The sequence below is a fragment of the Malus sylvestris genome, chromosome 13, assembly GCF_916048215.2.
Source record: "Malus sylvestris chromosome 13, drMalSylv7.2, whole genome shotgun sequence".
In the NCBI taxonomy this organism is placed as follows: Eukaryota; Viridiplantae; Streptophyta; class Magnoliopsida; order Rosales; family Rosaceae; genus Malus; species Malus sylvestris.
The window spans coordinates 27971205-27988385 of record NC_062272.1 but is presented as its reverse complement, the minus strand read 5'-3'; the positions used below and the strand labels follow the sequence as shown (position 1 = coordinate 27988385).

General features: G+C 37.6%; 1 protein-coding gene and 1 long non-coding RNA gene across 2 annotated transcripts; one reads left to right on the top strand and one right to left on the bottom strand.

The window, feature by feature from the left end:
- Positions 1-4569: 4569 nt before the first annotated feature.
- LOC126596367 (4-coumarate--CoA ligase 2-like) lies at positions 4570-12173 on the top strand. Its single transcript, XM_050262930.1, has 5 exons — positions 4570-5696; positions 6298-6496; positions 10531-10744; positions 10880-10982; positions 11721-12173. The coding sequence occupies exons 1-5, from the start codon at positions 4689-4691 to the stop codon at positions 11838-11840; spliced, it is 1644 nt and encodes a 547-aa protein (XP_050118887.1). The 5' UTR covers positions 4570-4688; the 3' UTR covers positions 11841-12173.
- Positions 12174-15154: 2981 nt separating this feature from the next.
- LOC126596368 (uncharacterized) lies at positions 15155-16685 on the bottom strand. The gene is made up of 3 exons (XR_007613952.1): positions 16525-16685; positions 16360-16426; positions 15155-15437 (listed from the first exon to the last, which is right to left on the bottom strand). It is a non-coding gene; the product is annotated as an uncharacterized LOC126596368 (long non-coding RNA).
- Between the last annotated feature and the right edge of the window lie 496 nt (positions 16686-17181).

Sequence of the window (17181 nt, the reverse complement as noted above, 5' to 3'; positions counted from 1 at the left end):
GAAATAATGGAGGAGGGTGCACGGGATGGCTAGTAAAAAGCTTGGGATAGGGTTTTGGATTTTGTATAGAAAAGAGTATCGAAAATCTATCCGGAACAGTGTTTTCACACTGATAAAATTTACGTAGACTCATAACAATGTTTACAATTTAAATGCGATAGCGAGAAATAAACTGAAAGCAATAAGAATACGTCCACGTCACTTGCCAATAAGGGCATAACCGTCAATACATATACTCGGAGAGAAATTAGATAGGAAAATTAGGGACGGGTCGTCACACTATATGTCTAAACAATAGGATATAGTTGTCACGTATAGATACACGAGTTGATGCCTGACCAATGATTAATTCATATCTTAGAAAGAACAACCTTAAATATTGGCATGGTAATTGGATAGTAATCGGCTTGAAGAAAAGGGGATATGATTGTTGTTGGTGGATTCATGACCTTAGGCTTTCATCACTTTAATTTCTTTTAAACTTACATTCGTTGTGTGTTTTTGGTTATTCATATTCTTGGTTTAATTTTAAGTTGGAGTTTTAATTATTTTTCATAATCAATTAATTGATCATTCGTTTCTTAGTTAAGTTTCACGTAATCAACTGGTTGAATTGGTATTAAAAGCAATCCCTGTGGGATCGACATCATATTTGTAAATATTTCTACAATTGATTCGTACGCTTACGAGTTTAATTTGGTTTAAATTAATCTAGTATTTAGGTTAATTTAAATACACATCACATTGAATAAAATGCAACATTTTACTTAAGCAATACACAGTTTTTTTGTTGGAAAAATTAGGGCAGCTCGTCTCATATTCTTCCTAGCTTCTCTACAAATATGCAACAAAAAACCATGGCTACAAGGCATCACCACAATCGTTGCAGCTTCTCTACAAATCAGCCTTTTCACATTTAGGTACCGTTTGGTACGTGGGACGGGACGGAACGGAGTGGGATGAGGCGTTCCGTCCAATGTTTGGTGTACCTAAAACGGGGGGGACGAATTTAGGGTGAATTTTCATTCCGTCTCATCCCCTGGAACGACTCGTTCCACATCCATGGAACACAAAATTATAATCTCTCTGTCTCCTTCTTCTTCCTCCTTGTTTCCATCCGAAGGCATCTTTGCTCCCTCCATCCTATCCTGTCCCGTCCCGTCTCATCCCATTCCGTTCCGTCCCGTCCCCGTCTGCATACTAAACGATACCTTCTAAAAGAATCGAGAGGTCCTTGAAGGTCTTTCAAAGGATCTTTTACCGGCTTTTAGGTGATAATGGGACTACCCAAGTCTCTCTATAGATCCGCCCCTACCTTGATCTATTAATGAAATTCTCCATTTTTCTTAATAAATATATAAATAATTTAAGGATCTAAAAAAAAACTATGCGTTAATCGAGCGTCAGGCTATGGCCTAGGCAAACTAAGCGCATTTAATTATTTATAGCATATATATAGTTACCTACTTGCACTCTAAAAAAATTATACTTGTATTGATAATTTAAAAAAGTTAAAACTTAAGTCATCATGGCATTGCCATTGAAAACCTACCTGCAAAGTCTGAGCAAGTTGCAAAATGAGGCCAGGTGATGACGCGTCTAGGCAATGGCAACTGTGAGAGACGGCACATACAGATTCAGAGTCGGCATGAGTGGAGGCGAGAAAGAGAACGCTTATGTGAGGATAGATAAGGAGAAGAGAAACACGAAACGGCGAGAGAAATAATATGGGTTTTTTAGGGTAGGTTACCCAGAAAACCATTTAACTTAAGGAAAAAAAATGGAACTGTAAACCCTGAACCGCCAAGCCCCTAACCGATTTTCGTTTACTTTTTGGCCTAACTTGCATCGATCTTCCACCGCTTAGCGCCTAAGCACCGCCTAAGCCGATTTTTAGAATAGTGAAATAATTAAATGGAGCATGCACTGCAAGACTTGTTTTAATAGTGCAAAGCTGAGTGGCCTCTGTCCGAACAAACTTGAATCTTGCGTGGAAAGGAAAAAACATGCTAATGTCCCAAATTTAAGCTATGGCTCTTCTACAAATATCATATTGGACAGTACGAATGTACTTTACAAATGAAAACACTGAAGAAGATTCAAAATTTTAAATAAGAGATGCTTGGCAACTTCTTCAACGAATTTCTAAATATGCGTTTAATCATATTTATCGATAAGCTAATATGACAACAGACATTTTTATTTCGTCAAGTCATGGTTACGATCATTTTTTTAATACATATTTCAATGTAATTTTGACTCTGTTAAATTGTGTAATGTCTTTGATATCTTAAAAGAAAGGGTAAATCGTCAAAATGGTTCCTGAGATTTGCTTAACTCGTTACTTTGGTCCTTGAGATTCCAAATCGATAAAAGTGGTCTCTGAGATTGTCCACCATCCATCATTTTGGTCATTCCGTTAAAAACTCCGTTAAGTGCCTTGGATCTCTTGGCCGGAAGTTTAGGCAATTTTCAAAGCTTCGTAAATCAATCGTTTCTTAACCAAATTCGACCCATAATATATCAAAATGAAAATAGGAAAGTATAGAATAAGATTATACCTATTTGAAGCCCAATGGTTGCCGGAGATTGTCGGAAAATAGCCTCAAAATTGACTGGTCCGAGTAAAAACTTGAAAACTCGCAGGAAACTAGGTAAACTTTAAATGTTCAAAACTTCTTCAATACTCAACTAAATCAAGTGATTGAAACGCGAAAATCATACTTCTCGACGAGACGAAAAGAATAGTACCTTCTTTGATGGCTAGCTCACCATGGTTTGGTCGGAAAATGGCTCGAAAGTGACTAACTTGAGACCAAGACAGCCACTTTCGAGCCATTTTCCAGCCAAACCACGGTGAGTTAGCCGTCAAGAAAGGTACCATTCTCTTTGTCTCATCGAGAAGTATGATTTTCGTTTTTGAATCACTTGATTTCGTTGAGTATTGAAGAAGTTATGAACGTTTAAAATTTACCCAATTTCCAGTGAGTTTTCAAGTTTTCACTCGAACCAGTCAACTTTGAGGCTATTTTCCGTTAATCTCCGGAAACCATTGGGCTTCAAAATATGTATAATCTTATTCTACACTTTCCTATCTTCATTTTGATATATTATGAGTCGAATTTGGTTAAGAAACGATTAAGTTACGAAGCTTTGAAAATTACCCAAACTTCTGGCCAAGAGCTCTGGGATATTTAACGGAGTTTTTAACGGAATGACCAAAATGATGGATGGTGGACAATCTTAGGGACCACTTTTATCGATTTGGAATCTCAGGGATCAAAGTGATGAGTTATGCAAATTTCAGGAACCATTTTGATGATTTATCCTATAAGAAAAGGAATCAGATAGAGACATTCCTATTAGGACAGATGATACATCATCCATTTCTGTTAATGATAAATAGTTTGGAAAAACTAAATGTAGTTAGTTTTGTTATTAGTTGTGGTTAGTTAGGATTGTACAAGTTTAGTTAAGGAAGCTAAGGGTATAAATGTAAAGAGCCAAAAGGCTATATAAATGTACATCCATGTAATTGTTTATTCAGTCAATGAAATACAATCTTACAGAAGAAGATTTGTTTCTCTTTAATTCCACGTACCTTTCTTATATTGAAAGAAAAGAAAAAACTATGCATAATAGGTAGGTTGTTGTCAACTGTATAAATCAAGTAATAAATTATCAAACCTAATTTGGTAACCAAATATCGAAAAGGCATGGCCAATTAAAAGGGCTGCCAAATCATCATTTTAATCATTTCTTCACCTCAATGCCTACAAAGTCAAAATCGTAGGTGCCAAAAACTGCACTCTGTATTTTTTTTGTTTTTTTCTTCTTTTTTTTAACAAATAATATTATTTATACTAAAATGTAAGTGAGTAAACTAAGCTTGATAATGAGCTAAGTAATAATGTAATTCAAAATTCCTTTTACAAGTAAAAAAATATATTATTAGACTGTAATGTCAAATGGTTGGACTGTGTATCCTTTAAATTCTTAAAAAGATTAATCAACTTTTTCTACGGGAAAAAAAAAAAATTACTGGAAATATAAATATGGAAAATACAAAAAAGAAAAAGAAAATGTTAATATTTGAGCCAGCCAGCAGCCAGTTTTAAGCGAGTGAGCGTGACAACATTACGACGTCACTTGGGCGTGGATTTTTATGTCCATGACTAAGCACTTGTAGTAGGTGAATGGTGTCGTTTACTAGAGTCACCAACCAAGGGACGAGTAAAGACTCTGCGTTAGGTGAAGCGTCCTACGTGGCAGCCAACTGGTTGGTTTTGGGCTAAAGTGTGCCGCATGTAACCAAATCCAAGTCGCTTCCCCAACCCACCAAACATCCCTCACCTATTACATAACGCCACGTGTACTAGAGAGTGAAGATAACTAATAAATTGTGTACGTGGAATGGACTGATTGGTCTGTTACTTCGGTGACGGCCAGGTGGATGCAAGAGTTTGTCGTGTTTGCAACTCGTAGGAATTGGACATGTTCTGTCATTGGCAAATAAATTAATACCAACCAAGTCCGTTTCCCCCACCACACCTGCTTGTATATTTACTCCAACCAAAACCCAAACCAAAAACCAGGGAGAAGGTCGTCTGAAAGAAACCAACCCAATCCCTACTACCAATTTTCTCTCACATTTTCCCTCACTTTCTCACCATCCAAACACATATCCAATGGAGCACCATCGCAAAGATGATGAGTTCATTTTCCGGTCCAAACTCCCCGATATTTACATCCCAAACCATCTCCCTCTTCACACCTACTGCTTCGAAAACATCTCTCAATTCATGGACCGCCCCTGCTTGATCAACGGCAACAACGGCGACACCTTCACCTACGCCGACGTCGAGCTCACCTCCCGCAAGGTCGCCTCGGGGCTCCACAAAATCGGCATTCACCAAACCGACGTCATCATGCTCCTCCTCCAAAACTGCCCTGAATTCGTCTTTGCATTTCTCGGCGCCTCCAATATCGGCGCAGTCGTCACCACTGCCAACCCCTTCTACACTCCGGCCGAGATGGCCAAGCAGACAAAAGCATCCAATGCCAAACTCATCATAACGCAGTCGGCTTACGTGGACAAGGTGAAGGACTTCGCACTTAAAAACGACGTCGAGATCATGGTCGTCGACAGCGCGGAAACTGAGGAAGACGGTAATACTTATCGTCACTTCTCGGAGATGACTTCGGCGGACGAGAATGACATCCCGGCGGTGAAAATAAACCCCGAAGACGTCGTTGCGCTGCCGTATTCTTCTGGGACGACGGGGCTACCTAAAGGAGTTATGCTGACGCACAAAGGGTTGGTGACGAGCGTGGCGCAACAGGTGGACGGAGAGAATCCGAATTTGTATTTCCACAGTGAGGACGTGATCCTCTGCGTGCTGCCCTTGTTCCATATCTACTCCCTCAATTCAGTGTTTCTCTGCGGACTCAGAGTTGGGGCGGCGATACTGATCATGCAGAAGTTTGAGATCACCAAGTTGTTGGAGCTGGTGGAGAAGTACAAGGTGACGATTGCGCCTTTTGTACCTCCGATCGTTTTGAGTATTGCCAAAAGCCCCGACTTAGACCGGTACGACTTGTCATCGATAAGGATGGTGATGTCCGGTGCGGCGCCGATGGGGAAGGAGCTTGAGGATACAGTGAGGGCTAAGTTACCTAATGCCAAACTTGGACAGGTAATTCAATTGAATAACGTCTTTAACTGAATTTCTCTCTCTATATATACCATATTTCCTAAGTGGTTGAGTGATTCTCATCCTCAATCATGTTTTGGTAATTCTAGTCCGGAAAATGCTATAAATACCATATTTGTTTACCAACTTTATTTTCGTGGGGCCATGATTTAAAATTTGAGTAAGAGTTCTGTTAGTGGTTGATGCAAGTGCAAGTCGTAAAATGTCAACAGTTAACAATAACTTATGTATTCGTGTGTGGTTGATTGAGTTAGACTATAGAATGGGTTAATTACTGATTCAACACAAACATAATACGTTATAATCATATATATATAAGTTGAGCTTAAAACTTCTCGTTTAAATATGAAGATGAATTAATTTAAAAAAAAATATTGATAGTGAAGGGAGCGGTTTAATACCACAAATTGTCTTATATTATATGTCCCCCTTTAAAACTGTGGTCCTTTTATATGTATCCATTTTTCAACCATATATGTCATACAGTTTTTGTTATTTGTACCCATTTGTCAACCATATATGTCATACAGTCTTTGAATATGAAAATAATTGTGTGAAATAATATACGTTGAAATTTGTTCAGGGGTATGGAATGACAGAGGCTGGACCTGTGCTGTCAATGTGCTTAGCATTTGCAAAGGAACCATTTGAGATAAAATCAGGTGCGTGCGGGACTGTTGTAAGAAATGCAGAGATGAAAATTGTTGACCCTGATACGGGTGCTTCGCTTCCGCGAAATCAAGCTGGAGAGATTTGCATCAGTGGTAGCCAAATCATGAAAGGTACACAGAGTGGCTACTATTCCATTACAATAAACCAAGAATTTCCTTACATATTCTTTTATTTATCTTCTTCTCAAGATTATAGTATTAATTATAATCTAATTAATTAGTTCATTTGTTTGCGGATCTTGCTGGCTTTTATTTTATATATCTATGTGTCTGTCCCATGATTCTCTCACCTCCTCTTTCTATCATCTCATCTCACATTCTCTATTTTGTCTTTCTCTTATGAAAAAGATGTTGATAGACTTAACTGTGACCCTTCAAATAGGAAGGGGAGGGAAAAAAAGAGGGAAGAGAATCCTACTTGATCTTTTAATTCATGCATGGTGGTGTATTTGGAAATATAATCTTGCTTGGAAAATAATTAGGATTGTACTTTAAGAACCGAGCTATGAGTGAATTTAGTATTGGGTTTTTTTTATTAATACCCCACATATTTTTTAATACACCTCACATAAAAAATTATTATTAAATAACTTATATATCCTATTATGAAATGACTATTTAGGCCACATTTGAATTTAAAAAATAAAATTATTTTCTAAATACACCCCAAATTGTTTTTATATATTTTTTTTCAAGCTCTCAAAGTCACTCCTATCATCCATTGTAGAACAAAACTCTAACAACTACCAAACAAGATGAGTATGGATCGATATATATACGTGAAATCTAAAATTCCTAATTGATAGAAATCGATGAAGTTTATTGAAAACTAACCCCGCAAAATGGACAAAAATATTTGTAGTTAATTGAATAGAGAAACCCTAAAAATCTTAATTGATAGAAACTCCAAAATGGAATAATTAAAAATTGAAAAAAGAATATGAGAAAATTTTCATTTCATACTTGATTCGAGTTTCTTAATAGATGATAAACCATTTGAGAAACCCATTAACTCGACATATCTCAAGTCCAACAATTCCATATTAGAGGAAAAAGTGGAGTCCTCAAAGATGCACAAAGAAACAAGCAAGATGATACTAATGGAGTTTGGTCAAACTTTTTCTTCATAAACCCTAAACCCTAAACCATTGATTTGAAGATGAAGCACTTTCTCTTTACACCTCATAGAAATTTCTACCCATGATCATTCGACAATACTCGTTTCTAAAAATGGCGGAGAAGATGAACTTGTGAGACGAACACATGATTTGATTTGGATTTTAAGTGGAGAGTGTGAGGTATATGTAGAAAGTGTGGGGTGTGATATAATTGGAAAGTATGTGGAGTGTATTAAGATACATTTTAGTCTAAAATGTAAATATGCGGTGTATTAATCATATGAGGTCTAGTCAACAAAAAGTGGGGTGTGAATAAAACAACTCCTTAGTATTTAGTAGTAAATTTCCCGTTAAAGGCGAATTTGAATCATATTATTACTAGAATATTGTGAGGCTAATCCCATCATTTCCATCTTAGTGTAAATAATATCGTTTCTTAAAACAGAAAATTCAAAACTTACAAAATTGAATTTTTAAATAATTTCAGGCCATGTTGAGATTTTCTTTAATCCTTACATAGATAATGCGTGTCCATGTTGAGATTTTATATAAAGAAAGATTATCATTTTGTTACCAAGAAAATCATTATGTTGCATTCTCATTCTATCAAAGTTAAATTATGAATCCATATAATAACTCATTTAATTAATAGTTAAGATGTGACTAAGCCCATCCATTCAGATAATATCTTTTTTCAAAAAAAAAAAATTAATAGTTAAGATGTATGAGTTAAGAAACATAACTTTTTGAACAATCAATCTAAATACTAATGAATGAATAATAGAAAATATTATTTGTTGAAGGGACTATAACTTTGTGGAAGGGACTATAACATTAAATATTAATTTATCTTGGTTGTCTATGGGTGGACGAAATTTATTGGTGAAAGAAAGGTAATATATTGATTGTGTGTGGGTGGACGAAATCATTGGTGATGGGCTGGGATTAGGATTTCTATTTGTTTATTATTTTCGTAGCTTTACACTATTTTCGTAACTTGACTGGGTTCGTTTCGTACAGACACACGCTTATTTCCTTATCGATTAACATTTTTTTTTAACAAAATATATTATCTAAAGGGATGGGTTTTTTCTCATAATAGACTAGTAATAATATGGTTCAAACTCGCATTTTATGAGAATTGAACATAGGATCTCTCACTTACAAATGAAAAAGAATATCAATAGGCCATAATACTAAGTTCAATCGTTAATATTTTTAAGATGACTCATTACATTTTATATTTACTAAAAATATAACGTTACCCCTTAAAAATGAATTTTCTTTACCTAAAACCCAAAATAGTTTTTTTTCTTCTCTAAATTAAACTCAATGACTAGACTCCACGTAAACAATAACATTCCTAAAATGCCCCTAATAACATAATATATATGACAATTAACATTATAAAATTTAATACATGTTAATAGATTTAGTGTAAGGTATATTGTAACATCTCACATCGCCCAGGGGAGTGGATCCTGTAAGCCTTATATGTATATTCCCATATCTACCTAGCACGGGGCCTTTTGGGAGCTCATTGGCTTCGAGTTCTACCGGAACTCCAAAGTTAAGTGAGTTCACACGAGAGCAATCCCATGAAGGGTAACTCACTGAGAAGTTGCTCGTGAGTTCTCATAAACAAAATCGTGAGGGCGTGGTCGGAGCCTAAAACGGACAATATTGTGCTACGGCGGAGTCGAGCCCGGAATGTGGTGGGAGCCCGAGCCGGGATGTGACAATTTGGTATCAGAGCCAATTCCTGGCTGGAAGTGTGCCGACGAGGGCGTCGGGCCCCTAAGGGGAGTGGATTGTAACATCTCACATCGTCCAGGGGAATGGATCCTATAAGCCTTATATGTATATTCTCATCTCTATCTAGCACGAGGCCTTTTGGGAGCTCACTGGCTTCGGGTTTCATCGGAACTCAGAAGTTAAGCGAGTTCGTGCGAGAGCAATCCCATAATGGGTGACCCACTGGGAAGTTGCTCGTGAGTTCCCAAAAACAAAACTGTGAGGGTGTGGTCGGGTCCAAAGCGGACAATATCGTGTTATGGCAGAATCGAGCCCAGGATGTGGTGGAGGCCCGGGCCGGGATGTGACATATATGCTGTGTGGCAAAAAAAAAAGCATTAATGTTATAATTTCAAAAGAAAACTAATGAAAAGGGTTTGAAAACTTTGAGTTTTAACCAAAATGACAAAAAGGTATTATAAGTGAATAGTACTATAAGTGACTGTTTAGAGTAAAAAAATCCTTAACGTTAAACGTGAACAGTAGCATGAGTGTTTCGTTAAGACACCTTAATTTCAAAGCATTATTAATAACAAATTCAATTGTTACGAAAATAATGTACCTATTATTTAATTTACCAAAATAATTTACTTATTGTTTAATTTTTATAAAAATAATGTAGCTATTGTTTAAAAGAAACAATGTATCTACTAGTTTTTTTTTTCAAAATAAAGTACCTGTTATTTAACTTTTATAAAATTAATGCACCTATGTGTAATTTTACAAAAATATAATTTACATATTGTTTATTTTTTATGAAAATAATGTACCTAAGTGTAGTTTTAAAAGTTGTAAGAGGCTAAATCTAAAACATCATTTTATTTATGTTTATTTTTTGTTTTATTCATTTAAAAGTTCGAAAAAGTTATAAATGTGTGAATAGTACTTGGTTCTGACATTTTTTGTGGATCTATAGTCCGGGCGAGTTTTAAGGGAAAGAGATGGATCTCTTCCATCAAGATCACCGAATCAAATGATCCGGATCCTAGAAATTTGATCAAATGATTAAAAATATGGGTTATTTTAAAAGTTATAATAATTTTAGTCGTTTGATCAAATTTTAAAAGTCCATATCACTTGATTCGGTGATATTGGTGGAAGAAATCCGGGAGGATCTCTTACCAGTTTTAAGACAATATAAAGTGTATCAAAGATTTTCTTTAACCAAAAAAATAATAATTCACCAAAAAGATATATGCATGTTAACATAGCTTGGGGCTTATTGGTGAGCAGGTTATCTTAATGATCCTGAAGCCACGGAGAGAACCGTAGACAAACAGGGATGGTTGCACACAGGTGATATAGGGTACATCGACGGTGATGACGAGCTCTTCATCGTCGACCGATTAAAGGAACTCATCAAATACAAAGGGTTCCAAGTGGCTCCGGCTGAGCTTGAAGCCATGCTGATTGCCCATCCCAACATCTCCGACGCTGCTGTTGTACCGTAAGTTAACCTGTACCACATTCTACATGGTTATGTCTCATGCCCTTATAACTGGTGCGGCGTGTTACCAAACTATCTATCAGTCTATGGAGATAAGAACGTTTGTATAACTTGTTTAAAATGTGTTTGATTCAGTATGAAGGATGAAGCTGCAGGTGAAATTCCTGTTGCATTTGTTGTGAGATCGAACAGTTCCAAGATCTCCGAAGATGACATTAAACAATACATCTCAAAACAGGTACCATTGTTGACTTGTATATATTAGTACTCAAATACAAGCAGTTAGTAAATTAATGTGTTACACACTCGTTTGAGGTATTCACGACTTTACTACTTGAAGCGAATGAAAGCCTGCTGGTTAAACTACCAGAAAATTCCACATGGCTGAGCTAAACCAGTTAACTCAGTTCGATATGACTACATTGATGGATTAGCCGAAGATTAGGTATATCCCAAGAACATACATGTGGTAGTATCAAATCCAGCCGATTTTGAAATCTGTAAAAGAGAGAAAAATCTCGTTAGTCAATTCTTATAATGGTGCAAGTACTTATAATGGTGGAAGGCCTCTCTAGATTAGATAGTTGTGAACATTTTCTTCAAATATTCCTGACCCGAGCTACATTGGTGATTATTCGATCATGGCCTCGAGTCCAAAAGTAAATATTCTGAATCATTTAGTTCTAAACCCATTATTATTTATCCGAAATTTCTTGTGCCAAGTCTCGTGGATTATATTCTATTTTGTTCTTTCTTTTGGAGTGATACTTGGGCTTGTGTTATCTATTGTATTGGTGTGTATAATTGGATGGCCTTACCAGGTGTTGATTGGAACTATAACTTTGTAGGCATCTCTATATCAATGGTTTTTTTTGTTTTGGTACTGTTTACTTTTGAATTTCTCTTTGTCCTGGAAATAAATAAATAAATAAATAAACAATCCTTCTGATCGTTTGCTGCATTATATTACGTGCAGGTGGTCTTTTATAAGAGAATAGGTCGGGTTTTCTTCATAGACAAAATACCCAAGGCTCCTTCTGGCAAAATCTTGAGAAAAGACTTGAGAGCAAAGCTGGCTGCAGGCCTACCCAATTAGGGTTTCAAGTGACAAGCTAAACCACACAATATCAAAGACTGATTGTGAAGATGAAACACATATCAGCGTGTGGGCGCGCTATTTTCCAAAATGGAAAATGGGAAATCAAGATGGAAAGGAAGAAACTACAGTTGTTTTTAAAGTGGTGATTTTTCAAGCCTTTGTATGTGCTCTAATATCTTCCTCTTTGGGACCAACAAGAATCTTTAACACAGAGAGAAGTTGTAGCCTTTATTCAAATTTGTTTATGTATAGGGTGTTCCATGATATTCACCAAATAGACATCAGAAGTGTTTGTAACATTAAATGGTAAGAAATGTATTGTTTCAAATATGATTCATTGTGTTGTTGTTTGTTATTTATATTATTTATTTGAATAAATTATATAAAACTACCTTAATTATGAGTCACATTACAATTTCATACCTCATCTTTTAAACATTGTAATGTCATACATCAACTTAACAATTCGTTGCAATGTCAACATTCCATTAATTTTTCTGTTAAATGCTAACGTGGTAAGTACGGGATCCACTACTCAGCCAACTAGATTAAAACATTAATGAAATATTATTTAAAAATATCAAAAATCAGAAAATTCAATTAAAAATGCAGTTGGTACAGATTCATTGTCTCTTTCTTCTTTACCATCTTCTTCTCTTCGTCTAGTACATGAAATATTAAAGGGATTGGCTTATGGGTCAAAATCAACAGAGAAAATAGTCACTTTCTTCCCATCCACCATCATCCTCCGAGCAAACAGTCGTGGGCCATCGCTGCTCAAGCCGTCGTGGATTAGCAAAGGATAAACTGGCCAAGTCGCCGTCGATGCTCAAACGGATGCTTTATATGAGAAATTGGCGAACCGAAGAGGAAAAAAAAAATGGAGTGTAAGTATCATCTTCTTGGCCACTGGATTTTTATATTGGAATTTGCCCCTGAAATAATACGTACAAGAAAAAAAATTAAGAATTTGAGATTAGCTACCCTAAAATAATGCCAAACCAGATCTTCTCCACTCCAGCCACCGCCCACCGCCGTCGCCCCATTCTATTAGCAGATCTCCATTTTCTCTCTTCCTTTACTAAAAAAAATTTAGGAATTTGAGATTGGCCACCCAAAACAACAAAGCAGTAACCATGGTAGTGTTCAACAAGGAAGCAGGCCCTTCTTTCAACAAAGAAGCAACCATAACGTTGGTCTGGATCTAAAGATTGACGACGATTAAATATGTCGGCTACGTGTTTTTGCATGAATGCCATCGCAGCGGCCGGGATAAAAAATTGGTGTTTCTCGGCGACGAAGGACTCAACATCAACTTGGCGGGTGAGCTCGAGCTCGGCGTGGTTGCAGAGGAGCCCAGGTGTAGCTTATGGACGATGGCGGAGGAGGGGTGTCGAAGGAGGTGCGGCGCTGTGTTTCAGTGATGAAGGAAGGAAAGGGGGCGGGATGGAGCGGGAAGAAGGGTTGGGATGGGCCCCACTCCTCTTTATTTAATTTTTCTTGGCATAAAAAATAATATATTTTTTGTTGTAAATATTCCTAAAATAAGTATGATTGTGTAAATCCTAGATTAGATTTGATTCTAGTTATCATTTCCTATTACAACTTGTATTACTTGGAGGAGAAGGAATATCTTCTCTCCCTTTACTATAAAGGCACAATGTAGGAGGGATAACAACACACACATTCCCCTACAATCCTACAAACACACATCTCTCTTCTCTCTCCCACTGCCGCCGGCCCTCTCTATTTTGTCAAATAAAAATAGACCACAACACGTTATCAGCACGCTCCTACCGCTGCGCTTAGGAATCTGACGTTGGAGATTTTTTTTTTCTGCATCAAACCAGTTCATCCATATCATCACGCAATCAGGTTCTTTCCAAACAATGGTTTTTAACTCGATATTTTGCAAGCCCTGATAGCATGAACATTCACCATGATGCATGACCCAACTTTACGTTTAACGTATTTTAGATTCTACATAAATTGTGTATGCTTCATCACCAAAATTGCTACAATTATGTGAATTTGATATTTGCCATGAATTGAATCTTACATATGTACATGCATTGAAAATATTATTTTGCATATGCATCAAAGTAAATATGTGATTCATTGAATTATATATGTATATAATTGAATTGGAAAAATATTGGAATTGGGGAACAAGGGTTCTGTTCGAACCCGTGCTTTGCACCATGCAAGGCCGCAAGCCACCAGGCCTGCAACCTGCATCCTAACCGCAAACGCCGAGACCCAGGTTGAAACCCAGGACAACCCGACGCCAACCACGGCGTCCACCACCATCATAGGATGGCCTGCAGACCACCTTCACACTGTGAGTCACACACCGAGTCCCCATGAGGGCTCCCGAACCCGTGACCCCGTTGGAAACCCGATGCCTATGGCGTCCCAAACCCAGAAAATCCACATCGCTTGAAGCGACACCATGGCTTTGCCGTGTGATTTTATGCATCAATCCGACATGGAATCATGATCTTTGATCCAATCTCACTGAAATTCCTGAAGAATTTCATCTAATTTGTATGAAATTTCAGTTTAAATTTCATTAGGTTTTCCGCGATTTCGATTCGAAATCCACTATGGTTTTTCACACCCGCAAGCATTGGACACTAAGATGCGTTTGAAGCACCTTGTCCCGACCTTGGAAACGTCGCTTGCAGCGACGCCGTCGACTGAATCCGGCCTTCTTCCTCGGCCACGCACACCTAGCGCCGCTGGGTTTGTTTTGTCCTGTCACCCGAGCCCTAATGGGCTCCTGTCCCTCGGCCTGCATCAGCGCCTTTGGGCTTGCTGATGCTTTGAGATGTCACGGCCCAACCCGTGCACAAAGAAAAAAAAAACAATTTTTTTTGTCCTCTGGGCTCGCTTGCAACGGCCCAGACCGAAAGAAAAAGAAAAAATCTTTTTGTTTTTTGGGCCAGCCTGAAGCGGCCCGCGAAAAAAAAAAAAAAGTTTTTTTTTTGGCTGCTTAATGCAGCCCAGTCCACCTCGTAGGCTTGCAGCCTACACCCGAGACCCTTCCCAGTCCAATTTTTGGGCCTAGGTCTCACGGACCAAATTTTTTTCAAGTCACCCGTGGCTTAGTTTTTTTGTTTGTACCCCGAATTTTATTTGCTTAATTATTTTAGGCCCAATGGGTTATATATTTTTTCACCCACACTTTACTTTGGCCCGAAGTCCAAATAACTTAATTCAATTATAATTATACAATATTTTTGCATATATTTGTTGCATATTTGTTTGCATATATATTTGTGTTTGCCTGCAGGAATATATGTGACACACCCCGACCGAAGTCAAGGCATGCTGGCCGTCACGTGAGTGTGACGTAGCCATGTGCGCTGTGCGGAAGCGATATTTTTAAGAAAAGTACGAATAATTAAAACCAAATACGATAGGTTCTAACGTAAGTTTAAGTGTTAATACACAACCAGAGCACAAGGTGTAAGTGCAGTCAAACATAAGATGTACTAATTTACAACACTTGAAGATAATCCTACATGAGTGATGGTTTGTCAGAACTTCAGCTGGAAACCTCGAGATCCAACAACAAACGCTACCTAGAACCTGGAGGGGCGCAAAACAAAGTTGAGTGGGTCAGCAAAACAAACTTCTTCGAAACCTTATTTTCTCTTTGAATATACTAACCCCTCGCCGTAAAACAAGTATAGTTTCCCAGAAATAAAGTATATATTCATATACGTACTATATCTCAAATCATGCTAGACAATATGAATGTATGTCATGCCAAAGTATCATAACTGAATGCTCGTTATCTCTAAGTGAATATGATGGAATAACATATAATCAATTCAGCACTCGGCTATAAACATAGTTCATACTCTTTCATTATAATCAACTTAGCCTTCAGCTGCACATATAGCTCATAATCATCTCATCACATCATGTATATATATGTATATCTTGCACACATTCAATACCACCTCACATGGTCTGCAATTCATCACTGTATATAACATAATATGCTCTAGTGCTACAATCACGTGAAGACTGTGCGATAAATCGCGGGTCACCTACGAGTCGAACCCACTAAAAGTGGTCTATACGATAGGACTGTGCACCTAACTTGGATCCAAGGCGAGCATGCGGTGCGGGAGGTGAACATCACGTGAAAGACTGTGCCCCTAACTCTGGGCGGGAGCACTAATATACGTGCGCAAGTGAATGAGCTCTCAATCATATCTCAATCATAACCAACATCGTATCTCATCATATCTCAATCATAACCAACATCGTATCTCAATCATATCTCAATCATATTTCAATCGTTACCAGCATAATATACTCACATGTAGCTTACCTGGGCCTCCTCAGCACCATGCAACAATATGCATAATTATAATAATGCACATACTAAAATATGATGCATATATGATAAGATAATTAAATCACATTTCCTTAAAATACGTTTTCTGGGAAAAACGTCAAGCATACATATATATATACTGAAAAATAACTGCCCACTCACTGATAAGTAGCCGGTTCGTAACCCCCACGCCTAGTTTGGTTACTTTCGTCCTCGGTATAAGTCTCACCTATAAAAGAATAATTATACAAACATCATTTAAAAGCACATACACAACATTCGCTAATTACTTCTCATATATTGCTCAATTTGGGTATGTGAATATACCACTGTGACCTACACGACGTCACGAACACGTAGAAATTTTTTGAAGAATTTTTGGGCCACTCACGCTCCCCCACGCGCCGGGAAGGGCACGGGTCCACGCGCCCCCACGCGCGGCTTCTTCCTCGGCTCGCCGGACTGGTTCGCCAGTTTCTGGGCAGTTTTTCAAAGGGAACTTTAACGAAAAGCACCTGGTACTGTTCACTTTAACGAAAAACCATATTTTTACACTAAAAAGTCAATCCTGGTACTATTCACTTTACCCTTTATTTTGTCCTTATCATTAAAACTCAAAGTTTTCAAGCCCTTTTCATTAGTTTTCCTTTTTTCAAATTGCCATAACTTTGTCATTTCTCAACGAAATCAAGTGATTCAAAAACGAAAGTTGTAGCCCTTGAAGAGACAAAGAGAATGGTACCTCACAAAATACCTAGCTCGCCGTGCTTTGGCCGGAAACTTCCTCGAAAGCCTCGGAGGTCGCCGGAAACTGGGTATTTTTCAAAACGTCATAACTTCTTCATTTCTTCACCATTTTCAACGTACTTTATATCAAAATGAAGATATTGACGAGATGAACACATTCATACCCACCTCGACCCCTAACTCACCGGGGATTCACTGGAAAAAGCCTCAAAAGCTCCGGTCAAACTTTGAACTGGT